We start from the raw sequence: 25,607 nt of genomic DNA, 5'->3' as shown, positions 1-25,607 counted from the left end.
CTGTTAGGAAAAGACAATCCCCTAGCTCCTTCCCCCAACCCAACCTAAAGTTCACTTTGGTGCCTTGACAAAATCACCATGCTGGACTATGTACAACAACCAAGACATGGAAGCAACTTAAGTGTTCATCAACAGAGGAATGGACAAAGAAGATGTGGTACACACACACACACACACACACACACACACACACACACACACACACACACACAGAGGAATATTACTCAGCCATTAACAGGGATGAAATAATGCCATCTGCAGCCACATGAACATTACTGTACTAAGTGAAGTAAGCCAAACAATGACAAATATCATATGATACCACTTACATGTGAACTCTAAAAAATAATACAACAGGAACAGGCACACAGACTTAGAAAACAAACTTATGGTTATCAAAGAGGAAGGGTTGGGAGGGATAAATTAGGAGTTTTGGATTAACACACTACTATATATAAAACAGATAAACAATAAAGTCCTATTGCATAGCACAGGAAACTATATTCAATGTGTTGTAATAACCTATATAATGTAAAACAATCTGAAAAAGAATATATATAACTGAACAACTTTGCTCTATACTTGAAACTAACACAATATTGTAAATCAACTATTCTTCAATAAAAAACAATCACCATGCTGGGACCTCTGGGATTAGGGAGGGAGTGTGGACACTGTAGCCCACAAACAGTACACAAGGTGCTACAGCCAAAAGAGGGGTGGGAAGGAAAGGTTTCATTCACTCTTCTGGGGTAATGTGAGAAGGCTTCCTGTAGGAGGTGGCATCTGAGTTGGGCCTCAACTCTCACAGGGGAATGGAAAGGAGTCAGTGAGTGGTGCAGGCCTGGTGTTCTGTGATAGAAGAGTTGAAAAAAAAGGTGGGTCAAATCAGGAAACAGTTAGCAAAGTCCAGGGGCTGAAGCTCAGATCAGACAGCTGGGTTGTGAGAGAGCATGTGGGGAAACTCATGAAGGAAGGGTCAGTAAGCTGTGCCAGGTTATAATAGGAATGTCCCTTCACCCAGATGCTTCATTACAGGAGCAGAGAGACCAGGCACAGGCTGGAAGAAGATATTTGCAACACAGGTAATCAACCACAAAATGAGTAGCCTTAATATATAAAAAGCTTAGTGAGATGAGTAGGAAAAAGACAACTCCGTAGAATAATGGGCAAAAGAACTGAACAGGCATTTCATGAGAAGGAAATATTATTGGCAAACGGTGGCTCAGACGGTAAAGCATCTGTCTACAACGCAGGAGACCTAGGTTCGATCCCTGGGTCGGGAAGATTCCCTGGAGAAGGAAATGGCAACCCACTCCAGTACTCTTGCCTAGAAAATCCCATGGATGGAGAAGCCTGGTGTCCATGGGGTCGCAAAGAGTCGGACACGACTGAGCGACTTCAGTTCACTTCACAAACATATGAAAGGATGTATTCAGCTTCATTAGTGACAAAGGAAATGGAAAAATCGAATCATAGGAGATGCCGTTTTGGCAAAAATTAAAATGTGTATGACATCACCCTGGGAACAAGGATGTGGAACAGGCTGAGTCCTTGAACCTCGCTGGTGGGAGTGGCTCGGAAAAACGTCTGGCAACATCTAGGAGGGTTAACACATGAATACCCTGTGACTTAGCAATTTCATTCTCAGACACACATTTATTCTAAAGAACGGGCAGTACTCGAGCCCCGGAGATCAGTGTTAGAGCATTCACTGCAATGATGTTCAAGATAGCAAAAGAACAGATGCATCTCAGGTGCCTGTCAGGCCAGATTGCTTCAGAGCAGTGAGAATTCACAAATTCAGAGCACATGCATCAATGCGATGACTCTCTGGAACATTCTGTGACCTGTGAAATCAGATTTCCCAAGAATCCATCTGCAACAATTCTATTTATATAAAGCACACAGAGCAAAACCAAACAATGTATTATTAGGAGAGTCAGACACCAGGTCTCAATGGACATGAATTTGAGCAAACTTCGGGAGATATGGAAGACAGAGGAGCCTGACGTGGTGCAGTCCATGGGGTTGCAGAATCAGATGCAACTCAACAACTGAACAGCAGACACCATGTAGAACTGTTACAGATGCAGGAAGGTGATAACTCCAAGATACAGGGAGCTCCAAGGAGGACCCTGGAGGGGCACACAGCGTCCCGAGGATGCCAGCACATCCCCCATCCTTGGGCAGGGCAGGGAACCAATGCGTATTGTTACTCTTTACATCATAACCATGCTTCTGCTATTTTCCTGTACGTCTTCAAAGTAATAAGACCAACTTTTTAAAAAGGTGGCTGGGTAGAAGCTGGCTGAGTGGACGGAAGTTCTGGGTTGGGGAGTGGAGAGACCACAGGGCGGTCATGGAGAATCTGTGAGGGCTGCTGAAAGGTCCAGTGGTTGCCTTCAGGGTTACTTGGTGGGCTCATCTTGGCCACTCCATCTGTCTGCTGCCAGGTTCCCTCCTGGCCAGACTCAGCTAAGCCTCACCCTAACCCTGCTCTGTGACAGACAGACATCTGTGTATACATGTAATCCTTCAGACATTCCGCTCACCCTGTAGAGACCCACATGCTCCACCAGACCTAGCTGAGCGCCAGCTCTCAGCTGTCACTCCCTACGCAGGGCAGACCCATAATAAAGAAATCACTGTGTTCAGCTGACAAAGAGCAGATTTCTTGCTAAGTAAACACCGATGTTTGGGTAGGGAAATTAGGTTATAAAATTGCGCCTACAAAGGAGGCCATACAGATGGATTTGGTTAAGACCTAGCCACACAAACAACCGGGCTTAATTCAATCACTCACCCTTTATCACATTTTCTTTTCATCAGAGCAGAAGGATGGGAAGGTTATCAGCGTTTTCAAACTTCCAAACCCCCAAAGCAGAAAAAACAAGAGGGGAGTATCAAGGAGGCTTTTTTCCCTAGCAAACTGATCACTTGTTGATATGTGCAGGCTGAGCTGGGTGGGGGACAGAGAGGTGATGGATTCCATCCACATGTTTTGGGAGGCAACTGGATTAGCACCCCCCTACAAGGTACCTGGGGGCTTCCCTGGTAGCTCAGCTGATCAAGAATCCACCTGCAAAGCAGGAGACCCTGGTTCAATTCCTGGGTCGGGAAGATCCCCTGGAGAAGGGATAGGCTACCCACTCTAGTATTCTTGGGCTTCCTTGATGGCTCAGTCAGTAAACAATCTGCCTGCAATGTGGGAGACCTGGGTTTGATCCCTGGGTTGGAAAGATCCCCTGGAGGAGGGCATGGCAACCCACTCCAGTATTCTTGCCTGGAGAATCCCTATGGACAGACTAGCCTGGTGGGCTGCAGTCTATGGGGTCACAAAGAGTCGAATACGACTGAGCAACTAAGCACAGCACAAGGTACCTAAGGTGTGGGACAGCTCTAGGTATGTGGATCCTGCTTCTGTAAGACAAGTCACCCTTGACTGAGCACAGCTGAGTAGAACCTTCCAGAAAGTCATGGCTTTATGGGGATGGTCTCATCACAGGGCAAATGCAGGGGGCTGGAAGGGGAGCTATGGGTGGGAGTGAGACACTCGGTCTCGGGGTTGGGAGAGGGGCTTTGTTAGGCTTTCCTGGAGTCTGGGTTTAAGCAAGGAGAAAAGGCCTGGGTGGAGGGTGGGCTACATAGAGGGGATCTCCTCTCCAGTGAGAATTCTTCGACTCTGGCCTGGGCCAGCCAAAGGGGTGTGTGGAATTTCCTTTCCTGGCTGCTTGTCAAAGCTAAATGGATAATCCCAAATAGTTTAGATAAGACATCTTGTCTTCTTAGAGGTGGGTGTGCTGCCAATTTTTACCAAGCTTCCGAATGCATTAGTATGTGCTTTGAAAAGGGCCTGGGAGTCGAGGCCCCTCATCAGGACAAGGGCAACTCCAGAAAGGCTGGGAGCTCCCCCCACACCCCAGCAGGCTGGGGCCAGAAGTCATGCGGGCAGAGACAAGCCTCTGTGCCTTCCTGCTGATAAATGCTTGCCACTCTTGGCTTCCTGGTGCTCTGGGTTCCCCGTTTCCCCTACCACCCCACCCAAGCACATCACCCTGTAACTGCCCTACCTCCCCCTCCCAGGCCAGGAGCCATCTGTGGGTACCAAGATTGCATCTCCTTGGGCCACATCCCTCATGCCCGGTGCAAGGCTAGCACATTGAAGGCAGTAGGTGAGTGTCATCAAATGAAAAGGTGCTGAGAAATTCCCCACTGAGGGAAGCAACAACTAAACGCCGCTCTGCTTGGGCAGGACAGGTTAAGTCCACATGTCAGGAGTGCAGCTCCTGGAAGGGGAAGACGAAAGAATGGGCTCCCACAGTGCCAGATATACTTCTCCATGGGTCCCGGAGCACATCATTGATGCAGCAATGCTGGCTGCAGTAATGAAGGCTTGGAGAGCAGCTGCAACAGGACTGAGGGGCAGTTCACTGCTCACAGATTCCCTCAACAGATGTGGACTAAGGCTGGCAGGAGTGACCCTGAGTGATCGCCCTTGGGACACAGATAAATCCAGCAGGAAAGAATTAAGCTCAATAAATGGATGCATTCTGGGCACTGGCATCAGCCTTCACCCAGAGTGAACGACATGGACACAAGCAGTGGAAAAAGAACCCCCAGGTCAAAGGCCAATCTGTCCACCAACACCTGAGATTTTACTGTTAGTGATTAATTCCTTTGGATTGATTATAGCACAGATAACACACCATAGCCCTAAGACCTACAATGAGATGCCCCTTCCTCCCTGAAAATAATCACAGCAGAAAGAAGATCTCAGGCTTGAGGGTTAGATCTCACTTTCTGGCTGAGTGATCTTGGGAAGCCCTTAAATTCTGGAAACCTCAAATTTTCTGCTCTGTGAATGGGGAAGAATTATCATGCAATTCACAGGGCATTTGAGAAGACTGGACAGAACATAATCTGCCCAGCACCCAGCAGATTGCCTGGAACAAAACATGGGTTTCCTTCTGGTGTCAACAGGAGAGTGAAAAGAGCAAGCCATTATCCAGTAACCACCAGGTACCAGGACCTGTTCTCTGTTTCACACTACTCACTCACCTAATTCTCACAAGCACCCCATGAAGGGGATTGTTTTGTCTCTGTTTTAGAGATGGGGAAACCAAGGCTCTAGAGGTTACGCAGCCAGCCCAAGAATGTACAGGGTACATAGACGGCATAGGATTTGAACTCTGGCCTCACGCTGTACTGCCTACACCCTGGGGGTGTAGGATGGGAACAGCCCAAGATGATGGGGGCCCAGTGGGTCAGGAGAGAAATGAGAAAGATCACCTCTCCACCCGGCAGGACCTTTTCCCTGGGGGAACTCTTCCCCATGCCAGCTCTGCATACCCTCCCCTGCTGCAGACCCACCTCATTTCTGTACATCAAGATTTGCTTCATTCTTGGGGCCCCTCCTGCCCTCAGCTGACCACACGGCTCTCCGCAAAGCCCAGAGTCAGGCAACAACTCCTCTGCGAGGGCCGGCATTCAGCAGAGATCAAAGAGCAGGCTGCCTTATCAGACACGCTCCTCATTAAACTTTTACAGGCAGATTCCATTATAAATGAGCTGTCTGTCCCATGCTGCTGAGCACGTTCCTGGAGCTGGGGATCTGAAGCTCTCTAAGCGTGAGGGACTTCCACAGAGGGACTGGGGCAAAGAGGAGCCCTCTAGAGTCAAACTGTCCGGGTTCCAGTCCCTGCTGTGCTACTTACTAGAACGTCCCTGGGGACAGCAGCCAACATTGTCATGCCTCAGTTTACCCCATGTATCCAGCAGGTGTGAAGATGCTCAAGTGGTACTGATGAGGGTTTGTGATGGTTTAGTCACTAAGTCGTGTCCAACTCTCACGACCCCACGGATTGTAGCCTCGCCAGGCTCCTCTGTCTATGGGATTCTCCAGGCAAGAATACTGGAATAGGTTGCCATTTCCTTCTCCAGAGGAATCTTTTCCACCCAGGCAGGGCTGCTGCATTGCAGGCAGATGCTTTACTGACTGAGCTATGCAGATGACATAATCCAGAGGGCTGGACATAAGCTGCTGTGACTGCATCTCAGTTAGTCTGAGCCCAGCATCCTGCCGCCCAGAGAGAGGAAAGGACCTGCCTTGAGGGCTCTTTAAGGGCCACACCCATCCCCAGGAGGCAAGGTTCCACATCAACCTGTCACTCAACTCTCAGACAGCCATGGGAGGAGGGGGAGCTGCCCTACAAACTGCCTTGTCCCAGGGGTTTTCTAGGTTCCACGTTCATTTGCTGGGCAGTTCCTCTGAAGAAGTGGTCAGCCTTACAGCTTTTAAGGAGCACTCCCTGGAGAAGGAAGGGCAGTGTCGACTGACATGAAGGAAGACAAGGCCCTTCCCTGGTGGGCAACCCTGGGCCCACCCAGCATCTTGGCGCAGGAGCCAGGTAGACATGCCCTTCAGACATCTCTTCCTCTGTCCCATCGCACTCAACAGAAGCATGCATGATTGCTGAGGGCAGAGAATGCTCTTCTTGAAACACAAATAAAGCCCGTTCCCCTCTGAATGTGAACCTGGCGTGTGGGCCAAGAATCAAGAAAATTTCCACATATCTTTCTGCTCCCCTTGGTGGCTGGCTGAGAACAGAGCTGTTAGAGGCCCAGGACAATGCAGGTCAGTTGCGAGCCAGGCCAGCTGTGTGTTTATCAAGCTATGAGCATGCCATCTTGATGGAACACTGACTTTGGAAAACTCCATCTTCAGATCCATCCAGACCTGACGGTTCATGAGCTCAGCCAGCAACAGCCTAGAAACTACTTTCTTGAGAGAAGTGGGGATGACCATTTGTATTCATGTGCAGTCACCAGGAAGAGGTAGGGTTCAGACACCCTGGATGGCTCTCAGTGGGTGCTGGGCAACTGGCACACGTGACAGAGTATTCAGAGGGTAGTGGAAGGTGGAAGCCCTCACACCCACCAGCTGATATTCCTGTTCTTTCCTGACAGGACCTGGGTCAGCGTGTGGCCTTTCCATGAACTGATGGCTAAGCCCCAGAGCCACCTGTCTTTAGCAACAACCCCACCCTACCCCCTGCTCCTTCTCTGTGCAGCGTGGCCTGGGTTGGGACTGCTGGAGTATCGTCCACCAATCACAGCTCAGGATCAGCTGATGCAGGGGAGCAATTAGTGGTGGTCCGGAGTCCAGGCAGGTACTGGGGTCATGGATGTCAGAGGTCAGGTATGGAGCCCGGTGAGTGGAGAATGGAGGCGACTGTCCTCCCTACGGTTGAGATGCTATGTCTGTCCCCTTTCCTTCCCTCCCTCTCTTGTCCCTGTATGTACATCTCCTTCTGCAGGCTGAGAATATGGAGAGATTCAGGTCATCTTGTGGGCTTCTGTGAGAAGGTGATGAAAAGGAAGCAGGGCATATTTAACACCCCTATCGCAGAGTTGTTAGCACGGAGGGAAAAGGCCTAAATGCTTGCTACCTCTATGACTCTGCACAACCACTCTGGGATCACTGGCTAGGAATGTGCATCTTTAAGACACATCCTAGTTCAGATTTACAGCCAAGTATGAGAACTGCTCCATGAGCTAGTCTCTCTAGCCCTTCTGGGCTGCAAGCAGCTGGAACTGGTCCTCTACGAAGCCCTAGGGCAGGACTGGGATGGTAAGGACCCTACAAACAGCATGGCGAGTTGAGAATCCACCCAGCCCCTGCACCAGGAATATGAGCTTCTGCCCTTCCTGCAAGCATGTGAGTGAATCTGGGCCCAAGGCAGTCCCCACTCCCATGCACACCGAGAAGGTGGGGGCTCCAGCTGAGGGCCCCACTGTGCCCCACCTCAGCCTTGGTTCTCCACGTGACCTGCTGAGCCTAGTTCCAAGGGCCAGGGGTGGAGGACATCCACAGAGCTCCTGTTTCCTGCTAGTAGTCACCAGGTGATGGAGAGACTACAGGACCTTCTCTCCTGCCCTTGAGAATGGACTCTCGGATTCTCAGGAGCCCGTGCCCATGGTGAGGTGGGGGTGTCACAGAAGAACCACACCTGACCAGCAAACACACCCTCCCATCCATCTGCCTCCCCATCACCCGTGGTTTACACAGGTGACGGGGGCTGCATCAGCAGTCCTGACCATTTACTCTTCAGGAACCACCTAAGCATTCATAAACTGTGCAAGGCCTGTGGTGGGTTTGCACCTCCAGGGGACTGGAAGGTGGGTCTGGAGAGAGCTGGGAAGTGGGATGGCTATCTATGAGGAAGCTGTGCAGTTGGGTGGTGCTGAGTGGATTTCACACTCTAGACCCACTGCCTACCCCTCCCATGAGTAGCTGCCTGCTTGGGGAGGTGTGCGGCCAACCCTGGCCAGTCTCCTCCTCTGTCTGACCACAGTGATTGCTATAGCCCATCTCCTTCCTATGGTCTCCCATTTCTTCTGCCCATCCTCTAGCAGCTCCTACAATTACCCTGAAAATGAATCAGACCACTCCCTCCTGCTCCTGGTCACCAAAATGAAAAAGTCCAAATTCCTCAACTGGGGAGGGTAGGGGGTGGTGGGAGAAGACCCCTCCTCCCTCCATCCCCAGCAGTTCCTCTTCAGCCCCATTTCCCACCTCCCCATGGTACAGCCCCCAGACAGCATCCCCTTCCAAGGTCACGCCATGGCTTACCTCTGCCACAATGAACCCCTCTCTAATAGGCCAACAGAAATAACAACAGCAATCACAATGTGTCCATGGCAAGTTTCCACACAGTTCCAAATACGCTATTTGTATTACCCTATTTAATTTTTCAAATAACTCAGTCAATGGGATAGTTACTATTATCATGCACTTTTATAGATGAGAAAACTGGGGTTTATCTGTTCAGATTGATTAGATGGTTACCTCCCAAAGCTGGTGCGTTCAGTCCTGGGTTCAAGCCCAGGTAGCAGGGTGAGGGGCCAGTGGTGGGGCGCTCCCCCTGGAGCCATGCCCACCGCGGCCAAGAGAGCCAATGGGCAGCGGCCTTGGGTGCCAGCAGCTGCAGAGGCTCTGAAGGTGGGACGGGAGATGACACTGCAACTCATTTGCTGCACAATGTTTGTGTAATTAGATGCACTTGGCAACGATGAGGAGGAGTGGCTACAGCACGGGCTTGGTGGATGGCGTGCTCCACAGGATCAGACCACATTGATCACAGAAAAGTCACAGCCAGGGGGCCCATTTTTTCTTCTAGGCTTTATCCTGTTTCCCACCTGGGGCACCCACTCGGGGGATGAAGGGGTGGGCTTCCCAGGGCCCAATGGCTGTATTCCTCCTGTGGCCTGGGGGGAAGGAACCAGGATAGTGTGTAGCCACTCGGAGCCCACCCTAGCAGGAGGTGGGCTTTGAGGGGCAGGTGGGCTCCTCAACCCTTGAGGGGAAGCAAACAGGTCCACCTTGCACGGATGACATGTGAAAATCAGTGCACCTCTCTGAACCTCAGTGTCTGCATCCACAGGATGCAGATTATAACCTCATTTCACAGGCAATCAGGAAGCTCAACTAATACAGCCCAACCAGGCTCCAGTACAGATCTTGGCCCTAGTAGGCCCTGCACAAATGATTGACACCCTTTACTGTCTTCTACTGGGTGATGCCAGGCTTCACCACTGAAACTTTATGAGCACAAACGAGCTGAATGGTGACACCCAGAGATGTCTGTGTCCTAATCCTTGGAACCCATGAATGTCACCTTCTGTGGGAAAAGGGGCTTTGCAGATGTATTTGAGTTAAGGTTCCTGAGACCGGAAGATGATCCTGGATTTCACACTAAAAGCATCACTGGCATCCTTCTAAGAGTGGCAGAGGAAGAAAACTACTGCAGATGAGAAAGAAGGCAATGTGAGAAAAGAAGCAGGGGACATAAAGGCAATGTGGCGAGAGGCAGGGATCATGGGCATGGAGGCAGCCTCCAGAAGCTAGAAAACTCAAGGAAATGGATGCTCTCCTGGAGCTGGAAGGTTCCAGAAGGAAACCAGCCCTGCTAACACCTTGATTTTAGGCCCAGAAGACTTACTTCTCCTAACTGGCCAGGAGAGAAGCAGGCCCAGAAGGGGGACATGACCTGTGTCCAGCCCTGACCTAGGGGATGACAAAGTCTGGAGAAGGCTCAGGGACTACCTCTCAACCACAGCTCTCCATTAAGCCAGGGACTAACAGTTTGAAGGGCCCCCTGATTCAGTGACAAGTTCCTGCCTGCAGACAGAGCATCTCAAACCTGTAATGTGTGTTAAACACAAATGGTGGGCCCATCCTAGAGCCTCTGACTCAGCAGGTCTGGGCCCAAGCCTGAGACCCTGCATTCCTAGCAGGCTTATGCTGCTGGTCCAGAGGTTTGGGGAACCACTGAATTCGGGGGGCAGTGTCCTGCTAAAGGGTTATATAAGCTTCCAAGAAGGAATTGTGTGGACACACACAGGGGACCTGTGGTCATACACATGCTCCCAAGGGAGAAGCCGGTGTCTGGGCCGAGGGCCATAATTAGGTTCCTAACTCTTTCACTCCCTAAGTTGGGGGGCGGGGCCCTAATGATGAATTATTTAACCACTCTGTGCTGCCTCAGTTCCTTCATCTGTAAAATGGGGCCGACACAAGACACACACCTTATAGGGTTAAGAGGATTAAGTAAGATGAACACATGAATTGTTTATAGGCAGAGCTTGTCCAAAGGTTGGTTACTTTGAGAAACGGCAATTGTTAATAGTGAGGTATTCTTCTATCTCTATCACTGTCCCTAGGTATGTGGGGCCATGGGTGCCTGGATGTTCCCCGGCACAGTGACACATGTATGCCTGCCTGCACGCTCCCCCAGGGAGCTCTCAGCCTTGCCCTGGTCTATGACCAGCATGGGGCTCCTTGCCGGGAGCACTTCATTGTAGGCCTGCCAAGCCCAGGATCTGTATCATGGAATCAGCTCGACAGTTTCCAAGAACAGAAAAACAGCCATTTCAACCCCCTTCTGAAAAGGGATTCAGCTCCCCTGATAGAGGATTCTTAGCTGCCACCAGCTGAGCCACTCTGCAGTGATCCACCAGCTCTAATAGGACACATCTTCCAGAAGCTGCCTGAGCTGTGGGCAGAGGGCTGAAATGGCCCCACCATCCACCAGGGGGATACAAGCCTGCCCAGGGCAGGTCCTAGTCAAGCAAGCACCAGCTGCGGGCACCGAGGTAAAACGCAAAGATCCAAACACATCAAAGGGGACAACCTGAAGGGACTCCCAATGGGCAAACCTGGAACAATTTGAACAACAAAATGAGTAGTGATAGCAATGGAGTAGAACTCTTGGAAGAACACAAATATCCACACATTGATTTGATACAAAAGTGATCAAATAAATAGAGAAATGGGGGAGAACAGACAGGTCTTCCTTACAGTAGAATTCTAATCGATAAATGTGGAAAGAATCACAGAAATAGAAAATCACCACTTGGCAAATAATAGTAGTTACTGTTTTTGGCAAGAATCATCAATGGATGTTTAAGTGAGTGGCTGAAAATATTGTGAGAAATAGGAATTTACGTATTATCCAAGTACTGTTCCACAAGAGACTTGCAATTACAAAGGGACCAGCTTTAAAGTGGAGAAACCCAGCACACCTCACTGTAAGCAAATAATCAAAGTCAGGATTTCCAGGGATGAGAAGTATGGCCATCATGGGCCCTGGACATGATGTTCGAGGATTGGAGAGCAGCATTTCCATGGCAGTATCCCTGCAATGCACCATCTGAATTTATCAGGAGGCAACATCAGGCAAACACAAATTGAGCACATTCTATACATTAAGTGGCCTTTCCTCTTCAAGTGTCAAGGTCATGTGTAAACTGGTACAGCCACTATGAAGAAGAATAGTGGAGGTTCCTCAACAAACTGAAAACAGAGTTGACACATGATCTAGCAATCCAGGGTATGTATGTCCTGGGTAAATACCTAGACAAAATTCAAATATAAAAAGATACAAGCAGTCCTATGTTCATAGCAGTGCTGTTCACAATAGCCAAGACATGGAAGTAACCTAAATGGCAAATGAATGGATAAAGATGTGTTACATATACACCATGGTATATAACTCAGTCATAAAAAAGAATGAAATAATACCGTCTGCAGCAACATGGATGAACCTAGAGATTATCATACTAAGTGAAGTAAGTCAGACAGAGAAAGACAAATAGCATGATATTGCTTATATGAAGGATCTAAAATATTACATTTCTATGACACAGACACAGGCTCAGTTATAGAGAACAGAGAGGGAGGATGGAGAAGGGAAGGACTGGAAGTCTGGGATTAGCAGATGCAAACTATTACATACAGATGGATAGACAACAAGGTCCTACTGTATTACACAGGGAACTATATTCAATTGATAAGCCATAATGGAAAAAGAGAAAAAATGTGTCAAGGTCATGAAAGGCAAAAGAGACTGAGCCATGTCCTGGGGTAAAGATGACTAAGGAGTTATGACAACTAAATGTAAGGGCTGAATCCTGAACAGAGGAAAAAAGGATATCCACAGGCAACTGATGAAATTTAAACAAGATTTATGAGTTAGTTAATAACACTGAACCAGTCTTTGGTAATGTAAGATATGAATGTCTGAGGAATAGGGTGAGGATATACAGGAAATCTTTGTATATTTTTGCAACTTATTTTTAAATGTCTGAGATTATTCCAGAATACAAAATATCTTTAAAAAGCAAACAGAAGTCCCAGATTTGCTCTGTCTGGGGTGAGCAGTGAGTGTAGAAGTTACCTGCCCCCTGCTCGGGCATAGAATTTTGAATACAGAGAGGGGTCAGCAAGTTTTGACTGACTTTATTCCAGCGGGAGCTGGGAGAGGTGGCAGGGTCTGTCTTCAGCAGGTGGAAAGTGTGGAGGTGGAAAGTCTGTTCAGCAAACATTGATTGTGAACTTATTACACACATGTCAGCCATCGTCAAGGCGGGAATCAGAGCAAAGCCCAGAGTCCGCTGGAGGCAGTGTAAAAACAGCTCATTCCAGTGTTACAGGGTGGTGGGAATCCGGGGGAGTGCCCCCACTCAGGGTGGGCTTCCCAGAGAAGGTGGGTCCTGAGCCAAGGCTTCAGGGGTCTGCAGAAGGGGCCATTCCAGGCGGCTGGGCAGCAGGGGTTGAGACCCAGGTACATGGCGGCTGGAACCATAAATGGCAGCTTGGCATGGAATGGGAGATGTCTGGTCAAGAGGCACAGCAGAGATACAGGAGGTGGGGCAGAGGATTTAGTCTCTTTTCTAGAAGCAAAAGGGACATTGTAGCAAGGGCTCAGGTCTTGGAGTCATTAAAACCAAGAAGAGAGACATCGGCTATGGGCTGTGAGCCCGAAGGTGGGAGTGAAGAGGGACAGAAGCAAGAATAAAGAGAGAGACACAGGGGATGAGCTCCTTCACTGGGAAGGGGTGAGGGGTGGCGGCGGGTGGTGGTGGTCTCAAAGCAGGGAGCAGGAGAGGCCCCAAAGTATAACTTTGAACTTGTCCTTATCAGTAGGGAGACTCTATAATTCACTGTCTGAACTGGGATACTTGAGGGCGTGAAAAGGGTGGGGTGCTCTGAATGATTATGTTGGAACAACATCTATCCAGAGTCACGGTATTAATATGGGGACATTGGCCTGCAGAATGTCCTCGCTGCCTAGATGGGGAAGAGTCTCAGGGTGCTGTTGGACACAAGGGCCCCCCTGCAACCCTGGAAGCTGTGATGTGGGAGGTGGGTGCACTTCCCTCTCAGGAAACCAGAGGAGAGCTGGGGTTCACACGACAGCCCCCTTCACACGGGGTCAGTGCTCGCCTAGGTGACACAGGTGGGCAAAGTCCACTGGGGAGCAGAGAGACTGAGGCCGGGCGGTGGGTGGAACTTACCCGTGCACGCCGGGGACAGAGTGAGGCTCGTAATGGTACCGTCCCTCCTGGTGTCGCATGTCAATCGGGAAGGGGGCGTGGAACGGTGGCAGGAGATGCGGCGGCACTGCGGAGGGGAGAGAGAAACAGGACTTCAGAAACTTTTCCCCTCCCTCAAAAAGCAATTTTCAAAGGGCTTTAAAGCTCGATGAATTTCAGAGCAAGAACGGTCAGGACAGGGGGGCTCCGGGGTGCCCAGCTATCACACACCCACGAAGGGGGATGAATAAATAATCAAAGTCAGCCCGAGAACCCTACATCTTTCACATAAAAGATCCCCAACCGCGCTCTTGACAAAGACAAGCAGCTAAGCGCTCTTTGAACTCAGGGAGATGACAGACTTGGCCGCAAATCAGGGCTGACAGCGCCGACAGGCTTCTGCGCATCCCAGCCTTGGCTGGATGTGGCTCCGGCAGCCCCAGGTCAGGGCATCCGGGCTCTCAGTCACCCAGGCGGAGGTGTTTACCTAGAACCGGCTGCGGAGGCAGGACCGCTCCTGGCTGCGGCCAGCCTCCGTCAGGCCAATCCCACTGAGCCGCCCGCCCCGTCCCGTTGGCAGCCACAGTGGACACCTTTGTGGGTCTGTTAATTCTCCAGCTCTTAATATTAATTACAGACCCCAAGTGCTCCGGCCCCCGGGATGCCAATGCCAACACGTGAGACCCAGCTTCCAGAGTGCGTCAGCCTCCTGTCTGCACTTGGCCTGCCCTCCACAAATCATCATGATAATTGTAGGATGCTCTTTGCTTATTAAAAAAAGAAAATTCCTGGGTACCCTGGAGGCAAACATAATTATAGGCCTTAAGAAAACAAGGCTCTTTAAAAAGTAGTGAGACTGGGAAAGGGCTAAGATTTCTCAGTCAGCTCTCACTCAGGCTGAGAGCCATGGGCCAAAGAGGATGAGTGTTGAGTCTAAATTACCCAAGAGTTTAAAGAAGTCAGGTGGGTCTGTTTTCCATGTGCACAGGTCAGCTGACTGTCAGACTTGAGGTGATAAAGACACACAGATAATGCTGTGGGTTTTGTCCAAGCGGATCCTAGTACTGGAAACACCAAGAAATCTTTTCTGATTGTGGTAAAATACATGTAACAGAAAATTTACCATGTTAACCATCTATAAGCGCACAATTGAGTGTGCCTCCACCATGCATCACCAGAATTCTTTCCATCGTCTCAGACTGAAACTTTCTCCACATTCAACACCAGCTCCCCCTCCCCCAGGCAATCACCATTCTCCTTTAGGGACCTCCTATGAGCAGAATCACAGTGTCTCTTGTCTTGTGATTGGCTGACTTCACTCAGCATAATGTCCCCAAGGTTCATCCACTGTGGCTTGTGCCCAAATTTTCTTTTTTTTAAAAATATATTTTACTAAAGTAGAGTTGACTTGAAATTGTGTTCATTTCTGCTGTACACCAAAGTGACTCAGTTATACATATATATATTCTTTGTCATATTCTTTCCCATGAAGGTTTATCACAGGGTATGGACTGCAGTTCCCTGTACAGTAGGACCTTGTTTATCCATTCTCTATATACTAGTTTGCACCTGCTCATGTCAAACTCCCAATCTACCCTTCCCCTACCTCCCTCCCCCTCGGCAACCACAAATCTGTTCTCTACTTCTATGAGTCTATTTCTGTTTTGTAAATAGGTTCGTTTGTATTAATTTTTTTAGATTCTACATACAAGTGATATCATCTGGTATTCGTCATTCTCTAATTTACTTCACTTAGTATAACAGTCTCTAGGTCCACCCATGTTGTTGCGAACGGCATGATTTCATTCTTCTTAGGGCTGAGTGGGAGAACTTCCTTTTTTAAGGCTGGTTAATATTCACTGCATAGATATACCACCACATCTGGACTACACATTCATTCGCTGATGGACACTTGGGTTCATCGCTTATGAATTCTTAAGAAGAGTAAACTTTTCTCCTGACATTTAACCTTAACTTTCATGTATTTAATTGTATCTTCCTAATTCTACAATCCTGACACCCTCCACGGGGGCTGGGGATAAAGAAAGCAAATCTTCTCACCCTGATTGAATCAATTTGCCAAACCCAGACTCCACAAATCTTGGGCGCCAAGGGAACATGATGCCAGCACACTGCCCCATCCCTGTGGCTGGGCGCTCCCTTTTGGGGCTGCTGATTGCGGAAATGACCAACCTCTTCTCCCATCATGCCCTGTCCTCTGAGGAGGTGAGGCTGGGCATGCAGCTGTGACTCTGAAAACAGTGACAGGAGGAGCGGACAGCCTCTGGGAGTCAGAGACCCGGAGACCAGCTGCTGCTCACCAACTCCTGGTTTTGGGCAAACTCTGTTACCTCTCTGCATCTCTCTGTGTCCAATCCAAAGACAAGTAACAGTAACCACCCGTATGGCTGCCATGAAGATAAAATGCTCCTGCTGAGAGATGCCAGTGCACATAAAAGCACCCTGTCTGTACTATTGATGATGACAATTATCACTAATGTTCGGAGCTCCACGGCCATAATCAAACCATGTTGTTGTTGTTCAGCTGCCAAGCCGTGTCTGCCTCTTTGCGAGCCCATGGACTGCGGCACACCAGGTTTCTCTGTCCTCCACTCTCTCCCGAAGTTTGCACAAGTTCAAGTCCACGGAGTCGGTGATGTACCTAACCATCTCATCTTCTGCTGTCCCTTCTTTCGCCTTCCATCTTTCCCAGCATTAGGATCTCTGCCAGTGAGTCGGCACTTTGTATCAGGTGGCCAAAGTATTGGAGCTTCAGCTTCAGCATCAGCCCTTCCAATGAATATTCAGGGTTGCAAGGAATATTCCCCTTCATGGACCACAGTCTTGTCATGGCAAAGGGACTTGTGAAACCCAGTGAAGCTATGAGCCATGCGTTCTGACACATGCAGCAGAGAGTTCTGACAAAACATGGTCACAGCAGAGAGTTCTGACAAAACATGGTCTACTGGAGGAGGGAATGCAAAGCACTCCAGTATTCTTGCCATGAGAACTCAATGAACGGTATAAAAAGGCAATCAAACCACGACTACACCATTTACTGGCCCTAGGGTGTGCGACAAGTCTTCCTCTGCTTACTGCAGACCCTGGGGAGGGCGGAAGGGCAGAAGGCTGGTGCTGGTCTGCTTACAGCCTAGGAGGCAAAGTGGGGTTCTCTGAACCCCAGGGGAGTCAGCAGAGAAGCAGTGTTCACCTTTCCAAACCTGCAGGAAAGGGCCTTTATGATGTTTTTTAAAATTTTCTTAAAACACAGCCAGGCAGATCAGATAACAGTATTTGCTAATAAAATAAACATGGTTTGTTTTTGTCTATTTCTGACTGTTTCCCTGCATATTCAAAAGGCTCCCCGAGACAGCCAGGGTAGGTGTCACTGTGCCCATTTCATAGATAAGGAAATGGAGACCAAGGCCGATTTCAGCTCAAAGTTGTGGAGCTGAAAGATGATAGAGCCAGGAGGGGAATCCAAGGCCCGGGACAGCTGGGCATAGGCTTTTCCCTCTGCCCAGTTCCAACGAACACTCGGAGGCAGTCTCTGGGTCCAAGAGTGATCCTGGGGTCTGTCTGTCCCCACCTTGTTGATGTGTCATATTTAACAAACGCTCACACAGCCCCAGGCCCTGCTCTCAGTGCTTTGCAAACATCAGTTCCTGGGTCTTGACTGAGAGCCCAGGCTGTATTTGTCCCAGAATTCCTATTCTTTCCACTGACCAACCTCCCAGCACCTTGGGGTGCTCCTTTCTCCCGGATCTTGTGCCTGCCAAGGTTGAAGGGGATCCCCTGATGCCAGGAGAGCCCAGACCTTCCCCTCCACCTCACCAGCTAGCAGTGCTCTTCTCAGGTTTCATTCAACTTCATCAGGTCTATAGAGCTGTGAAAACTCCAGGAATGGAGTGCTCATGGTAGCTGACCAGGCAAATATGAAACGGAGGTGGCACCAAGGTGCCAGCTGCACAAGACCAGGCTCTGTGTGTGCGCATGCACGCGTGCACAAGGTGGCGGAGGAGGGGCCTGGGGCTTCCCAGCAGAGGCATAAGAGACACCCACCCACAGGTCCTGCTGCAGCTGGGGTTGCTCCCTCCTTTCTGCCAGGTCCTGGTGTGCAGGCTGTGGAGGTTACCAAGGAAAGCAGCTTCCTCGTTCTCAAGTCAGGGCCACCAGGCACGAATTCCCCCAGCCCTGCTGCCCCCCGGGCAGCTGACACCCATAGAAGTAGCAGGCAGCAGGGGCTCTGGCCTCACCCCCTTGGGATCCTCAGGACAAGCCTGGGAATGCATGTCAGAAGTTCCTCTAGTCAGGGTGGGGAAGGTGTTGGGTAGGCCAGCTGCTGAGCGTAGCAGGCCCCACCAGGGTCATGAGGGAATGGGCCCAGATGCTCATTCTTAGTGACATCAGCGGCCTCATGCAGCTTTGCTTACAGTGTCTTGCTTAGTTCGACCATCAACCCTGTCCTTATCCCCATTTTTCAGGAAAAAACATCAAGGCTCAGAGTGGTGTGTCTCCACTCTAGGAGACCAACTAGTTTGACTGCTGGTTTCACTGAATCTACCCACTCAGCCCCATGTACTTTCCCGGAGACCTCTGCACAAAGCTGACCATCAACCATAGGGCCTCTGCGCACTCACTTCCAATCCAGCAACTCCCAGGATGGACAGCGGGCCTCCCATAAGCCAGCAGAGAGCAAGGAGTCCAACCTGGGACCTGCGGTCCAGGCCCCTCTGCCCACCCTCAGAGAACCACCCAGGCCATTCATATCAGGGGGCTACTTCTAGGCGGCCATCACCATAGCAACAGCCATCCATTCATTCATTCATCCAGCTTGTATCAAGGGCTGGCTTTGTCAAAGCCCGGCTCCAGGTCCGGGAGGTGCGCATCACCGAGCCACCTACACTGCTGCTACCACAAAGCTGTAGAGCTTCCTGGGAGAGGAGACAAGCAGACAGCAAACCAGAAATACACTGATGATATAATGCCAGGGGTGATGAGGCTAAGAAGGAAACCCAGCTGGGCAGGGGAACACAGGGGCCTCGGATGACATGAGGAAGGAAGTCAGGGCTCTCAGGGAAGAGGGTGGGCCTGGCAAGGGGCATGGCCATTGCAAAGGCCTGGTGGGTGGGTGGTGGGTGGGGAGAAGAGCTTGGTGGTCTCAGCACCTGGCCACCTGGGCTGGAGCAGAGGGATAGAGCTGGGAGAGACAGAAGAGGTCCTATAAGCCTGGATGGGCCCTAGAAAAGACTTGGGGGTTCTTTTCTGGCAGATTTAGTTTCCTAGGGTACTGAGCAGGGAGTCATGTGCTCTGATGAAATCTTTCAGAAGACCACGTGATACAGCCAGGCCACATGGGGCTGGGCATGCATCGGCCAGGAACCCCAGACTGATTCTGCCGCTAGGTAGCCCTGGGACACTGGGAGCATTAAGTCCCCAGTCTGAGTCTCATGTTATCTTTCTGTACAATGGGGATTGATGAACTCCAAGCTCCTTCCTACAGGAACAACCCTGCTGTGTGAAGTGTCACCTGCACATCCCCAGGGAAGAGCCATGCTCGTCCCAGCTGGTGACTCACCAAGGCTTCGGGAGGGATACGGGCAGCTTCAGGGGGGGATACAGGTGGGGGAGGGGCGTCTTCAGGGGAGATGTGGGCGGGGGAGGGGTGTGGGTGCTGGGTGCAGGCTCTGCACCTGCATCTTTCATCTTTACGGTCCTCTGTGTACAACTCACTGACCTAGTGGCCCTGCTGAATCCACTCAGCCCTCAGCCCTGGGCCCTGGCACCTGAGCCCAACTATACATTTGCCTCTGGGATCAGCTTCGCTGTGCACATAAACTGAGGATAAAGCTTGACACTGGCTCATCTGAGGACTCAGGATCCTCACAGACCAGCACGGACCACTGCTGGCCCCATGCCCCTGATGGAAACATTCAGACGGGAATGCTGTGCCCAGGGCCCCTCTGTCAGGCAGAGGAGGAGGGAGCCCCACTTTGGACCTTCTATGAGAGAGCACGCCATCCAGAGGCCGTCAGCAGCATCCAAGGAACTCACGAACGCACAAAGAACAAGGCAGCCTTCCAGAAACATATTGAATGAGACCCATCCACACATTGTTTTCATTGTGAGTTCTTTTTTTAAGCTAAAAAAAAATTCAAACTAAATCATGTCCTTCTGGCATGAGCAGGGAACACACACACACACATACACACACCATATGCCATTTCAAAGAAATGGCTCTCTTTTTAAGTTTCTGAGGAAGAAACTCTAAGATGGAAAATTTCTATGGATTGCCCTGCCCCCTCTGAAAAAAAAAAAGCACATGTGTTTTTGATCCTACATAGAAAGAACAACAGTTTGAGAAACTGATGATGGTGGTATGATGGCTTTTTTTTTTTTTTAACCCCAGGATTTTTTTGCACTAAGGTTTAAATGCTAAATGCTCCTTGGCTGGTGGTCCCAGGGGTGAGGGCACGTTTGTGTCAGCAGTGTCCTTGGTATAAGGATCTGGCTTTGTGAGTTAGCAGAGCCCAGAAAGGGCCAAGGGGACCTTCCCCTGGAAGCCCAGCTCTAGTTAATGCCTGTTACTAATGACTCTGGTGGGTTACTGCCTAAGAGGATGGGACAGTGGGGGTGGGGTGTCAGCAGAGGATTTAGACAAAGAATCGGGAAAACTGGGTCATGGAAACATGACCAGGCAGCCAGGTCAGCAGCTGGAGGAATTCTCCTTGGATGAAGTCATGTGTTGCTACAATGGGGAGGCGCTGCCCGGAGGACTGGGCTCAGAGACATAGTAGGAGGGGCCAGCCAGGGGGAAGCAGCCATCTCCCAGGAGAGACCAGGCGTGCTGGGGACACCCCAGCCCTCTAGGCAGTCTAATTCCTAGAGATCAGCATGCCGTCCAGTTACGTGGTCATTCCCATCAAGACTGCAGCAAGGAATGAGCTCAGATCACATGGGCTCCAGGCTTGGGACCAGGGAAGAAAGGGGCTTCTGCGAGAAGAGCTGTCTAGCTCTGGCACTGACTGAGGGAGGGTGCAGACAGCAGCCTCTGGAAGGAGGTTTGGTCTTGGCCTGACACAGGGCTGAGTTACAATGAGGCACGAACGCATCTCAGCTCGGCCTGTGGGACTGGGCAGGAGGGACATGATCTCAGAGTGGCCAGGACAGGGCTTGATCCCATCCCTCTCAGGAGGCTGACCATGCTCTAGGGTGACTTGCAGAAGGCCAGTGCTGGGGCCGTGTCAGGGGGACTGCTGGGATCCAGTAGTCTCTGAGAAGCTGAGATGGAGGCATGGCTCTGGAGACCAGGAAAGGGGCCCCCACTATTTCTGCCTGGGATTCCCCATTCATGACCAATAGATCATGTTCCTTTCCTTTATAATTCCTTGCGTCTTAAAAAACATCCAGTGCAATTGTTTCACTCTTCTTAAAAGTAAACAGATCATGGGAAAGTCATAAATTCACACTAATGTGAAAATTCACAGATGACTTATCAGGTCACTTCCCCATCATGGAAGGACCCAGGCAGCAAGTGACACCTGTATCTTTGGAGAAGGAAGGGGCTAGTGTGCAGGAGAAAAAAATGGCAGATGACGAGGCTTCAAGTCAAGCATAATGAGCTTAACAGCTCAGCTGATGTCCGCCTCGCCCCTGAGTTGTGCATCAGTCAAATCAGAGTCCTAAGGGGTAACCTGTTCCTGTGGTCTGAGGAGCTCAGGGGAGGAACAGGAAGCACGTGGGCCCCAGACAGAGCTGGGTGTGAACCCCAGTTTTGTCATTTGCTAGCAAGTGACATCTTTTAAGATTTTAAATAGCTCAGCTAGAATTCCATCGCCTCCACAAGCTTTGTTCATAGTGATGTTTCCTAAGATCCCCTTGAGTTCACACTCCATAACGGCTGACTCTAGGTGAGTGACCACACCACTGTAGTTATCAGGGTCATTAAGACAATTTTTGCACCACAGCATTGTTAATTGGCTATACCACAATACAAAATAAAAAGTTTAAAGTTAAAAAAAAAAAAAAACCCTTCAAGCTAGGCTTCACCTGTACTTCCTGAGAAACTCCAGATGTATAAGCTGAATTTAGAAAAGGCAGAGGAACCAGAGACCAAATTGCCAACATTTGTTGGATCGTGGAAAAAGCGAAGGAATTCCAGAAAAACATCTATTTCTGCCTCATTGAGTACATGAAAGCCTTTGACTGTATGGATCACAACAAACTGTGGAAAATTCTTAAAGAGATGGGAATACCAGACCACCTTACCAGTCTCCTAAGAAACCTGTATGTGGGTCAAGAAGCAACAGATAGAACCTTATATGGAACAAGTGAGCGGCTCAAAATTGGGAAAGGAGTACAACAAGGCTGTATATTGTCACCCTGTTTATTTAACTTAAATGCAGAGTACATCATGCAAAATGCCAGGCTGGATGAAGCACAAGCTGGAATCAAGATTGCTAGGAGAAATATCAACAACGTTAGTTATGCAGATGATCCCACTCTAATGGCAGAAAGTAAAGAGGAACTAAAGAGCCTCTTGATGAGAGTGAAAGAGGAGAGGTAAAAAGCTGGCTTAAAACTCAACATTCAAAAAACTACAATCATGGTATCCAGTCCCATCACTTCATGGCAAATAGAGGGGGGAAAAGTGACAGTTTATTTTCTTGGGCTCCAAATCACTGTGGACAGTGACTGCAGCCAGGAAATTAAAAGATGCTTGCTCCTTGGAAGGAAGGCTATAACAAAGCTAGACAGCGTATTAAAAAGCAGAGACATTACTCTGCCGACAAAAGTGCGTATAATCAAGTGCTATGGTTTTTCCAGTAGTCATATTCAGATATGAGAGTTGGACCATAAATAAAGCTGAGTGTCAAAGACTTGATACTTTCAAACTGTGGTGCTGCAGAAGACTCTTGAGAGTCCCTTGGATAACAAGGAGATTAAATCAGTTAATCCTAAAGGAAATCAAGCCTGACTATTTATTAGAGGGACTGAGGCTGAAGCTGAAGCTCCAATACTTTGGCCACCTGACTCAAAGAGTTGACTCACTGGGAAAGACCCTGATGCCAGGAAAGATTAAAAGCAAAAGGAGAAGAGGACGACAGAGGATGAGATGGTTAGATAGCACCACCAACTCCTTTTCAATGCTTTTTTGGAATAAATTTGAGCAAACCATTGGAGACAGCAGAAGACAGAGGAGTCTGGCACGCTGCAGTCCAAGGGGTCGCAAAGAATCAGACATGACTCAGTGACTGAACAACAACAAGTGACAAGGGCTGTGAGCTTTAGTCTTCATCTGTAAAACGTGATGGCACACACCCAACTTGTGTAGCCAATGACCGCATCTACACAGAGCAGGAACTCAGTAACTGGCAGCCCTCTCCCCGCTCACCGTGCACCTCAGGAGAGGTGAACAAGAATCATGTGGGGACCTTTTCTCCAATCCATGGCATAAGGGACCCCAAGATGCATCTCACTGATCTCAGATGTACCACCCACCACTGAATGTGGCCTCGTCAGGAACTGCTGCTTTACACAGTGGGGACAGGTGGAAATGATGGGTCATGGGCTTTTGGGCACTGTGGGAAGATAAAATCTACGATTTTATTCCTGCTGAAATCACGCCCATTCCCACACAGCTCACTGAAGGAAGCTCAGGCTGGCTGCTCCAACTCTAGCCGTCCCCACTGTTCCTTCCCTAGAATCTGTGATGTGCCGCCCAAGACGAAACAAATAGGGGATTTGCAGGTGGCTTGAGACTTCCAATGAACATCATTGTGAATTTTGTTCAAATGGCGGCTTTTGATAAAAGTGTACCCATCCCTTCCTCACTTCCCTGGTGGCTCAGACGGTAAAGAGTCTGCCTGCAATCTGGGAGACCCAGGTTCGATCCTTGGGTCAGGAAGATCCTCTGGAGAAGGAAACGGCAACCCACTCCAGTATTCTTGTCTGGAAAAATGCATGGATGAAGCAGTCTGGTGGGCTACAGTCTATGGGGTTGCAAAAGAGTCAGACATGACTGAGCTGTCCTGTGTGTTGGAGGGCAGCAGCTCAGAGGATGGATCCCTTTTATGATCGAACTTCCTGACATCAAACCCTGCTCTCCCTTCCAGGAAGCAAGGAGGGATCAATGAACAAGTGCACCTTTGGGGAGGACTCTCAAAAGAGAAGAAAATCACTATTTTCTATTCCACCCTGAATGCCCAACTTGGTCAATTAAACTGTTTAACTCTTCAGGGACTGAGAACGTGAGGACACTTGGCAAAAGGAAAAGGACTGATAGGGATGGGATGGTGATCGTTGCCTTTATATTTTGTGCCCCGATGAACCCAGAGGGTCCACCAGCCCTCAAGGGGCTGCTGGACACCAGCTGGTCGCCTAAGCACCTAAGTTCAACATTTCAGCCATTGAAGCTGGGCTTGTCTCGAATCCCACAACCCCTCCCATCTCTGTGGAGACCCCAGATCCATGCCTTTCCAAAAGATACCAGGAATGAAGGTGCCAGCTGCAAAAAAGACACAGGATGCCCCCTTCCTCAGCACACAGGTCTGACCTAGGGACATGATGCAGTTCAGACACGTGACCCCTCTAGCACTGCCTTGACCTACACAGGCTGCAGGCCCCACGAGGTCCAGCTCCTTAACTTTCTGGGGAATTCACAGCGTGGAGCTCTCAACTCTGGCCCATCACAGCCTGAAGAATGGAACTCATATTGACAGCCCACCTAAGGCTCCCTTATTCTCCCAAATAGGGGAGTCCTGTTCGAGGGTCTGGAGGCCCAGAGAGTGAGGAGCAGTATTCCTGCCCACAGGTCATGCACTGGGCACCTCAGTGGAGGCTGTCTGCAAAGCTGGAGACCCTGACCCTGTGGGATTCAACGGGGTCCACGGGCATAGCTGCCAGAACGCCTCAGAATTGAGGAAGGGAGATTTCCACGGGACCCAGAGCAGCCCGGAAGACTCCCTGGAGAAGGTGGCCTTGGAGCTGGGTCCTCAAGGAACCAGGAGTGGGAGAGCTGGACAGAAGGGAGAGGATGATAGGTCCTTCGGGCTGGGAGGCAGTGTGGACAGAGTCCAGAGGGCTTGCTTACATCCTGGCACAGAGCTGTGTCCATGTGGGTGCTGGTCCAAACCATGTGGCCCCTCGGGTATATCCAGGCTGAGGAAGGCCTGGGGCCCACTCAGGGATTCACAATGCAACACCTACTAGATGCTCACATCAGTGCTTCTCAGACCCAAGAATCACCTGCAGACTTTTTTAAAACACTGTGGCTGGGCCTCTTCCCCGGAGTCTCAGCTTCCATGGGCCTGGACGGGCCTGAGACCCTGCATTTACAAAAAGTGCCCAGGTGGTACTGACCAAGCTTGCCAAGGACCACACTTGGAAAACAACTAGCCTGGATCACCCTTTTTCCTCCTGTTTCCCAGAGTTCCCTCTGGCACCAGTAAGTGCCAGTAAGATTACTTCTCATATTTCTACCTACTATGCATTGTCCTGGCAGGAGAACATTCGCAGCTGGAGAAACTCCATGGTTGAGGAGAGAGACTGCCCTAGGTGTGTCATTTGAATTCAGGGGACCACCAAGCTGTCCCATTTACCAGGGCTCCTAAACACAGACTTCAAATGGCCAGAGGATCATGAGGAATGCGGCCCAGAGTCTGCTTTTCCGAGTACAAGAACAAAGATGCACACGGGGCTGGAGAAACCACGCGGATGGCCCCTGTGCA

At 49.9% G+C, this 25,607-nt stretch overlaps 1 protein-coding gene across 4 annotated transcripts in view; it reads right to left on the bottom strand.

The window, feature by feature from the left end:
• Positions 1-25,607, bottom strand: part of GLI2 (GLI family zinc finger 2) — a 261,267-nt gene that overhangs the window by 48,717 nt on the left and 186,943 nt on the right. For all 4 annotated transcript variants that reach the window (XM_015458080.3, XM_059892925.1, NM_001192250.2 and 1 more), the window contains one exon: positions 13,861-13,966. In XM_015458080.3, the coding sequence (XP_015313566.1) occupies positions 13,861-13,966 (106 nt within the window). The remainder of the gene's footprint in view (positions 1-13,860; positions 13,967-25,607) is intronic.

Source organism: Bos taurus, chromosome 2 (genome assembly GCF_002263795.3).
Source record: "Bos taurus isolate L1 Dominette 01449 registration number 42190680 breed Hereford chromosome 2, ARS-UCD2.0, whole genome shotgun sequence".
NCBI classification, from domain to species: Eukaryota; Metazoa; Chordata; class Mammalia; order Artiodactyla; family Bovidae; genus Bos; species Bos taurus.
The sequence above is the reverse complement of the archived record's forward strand: the minus strand, read 5'-3'. Positions and strand labels throughout refer to the sequence as shown.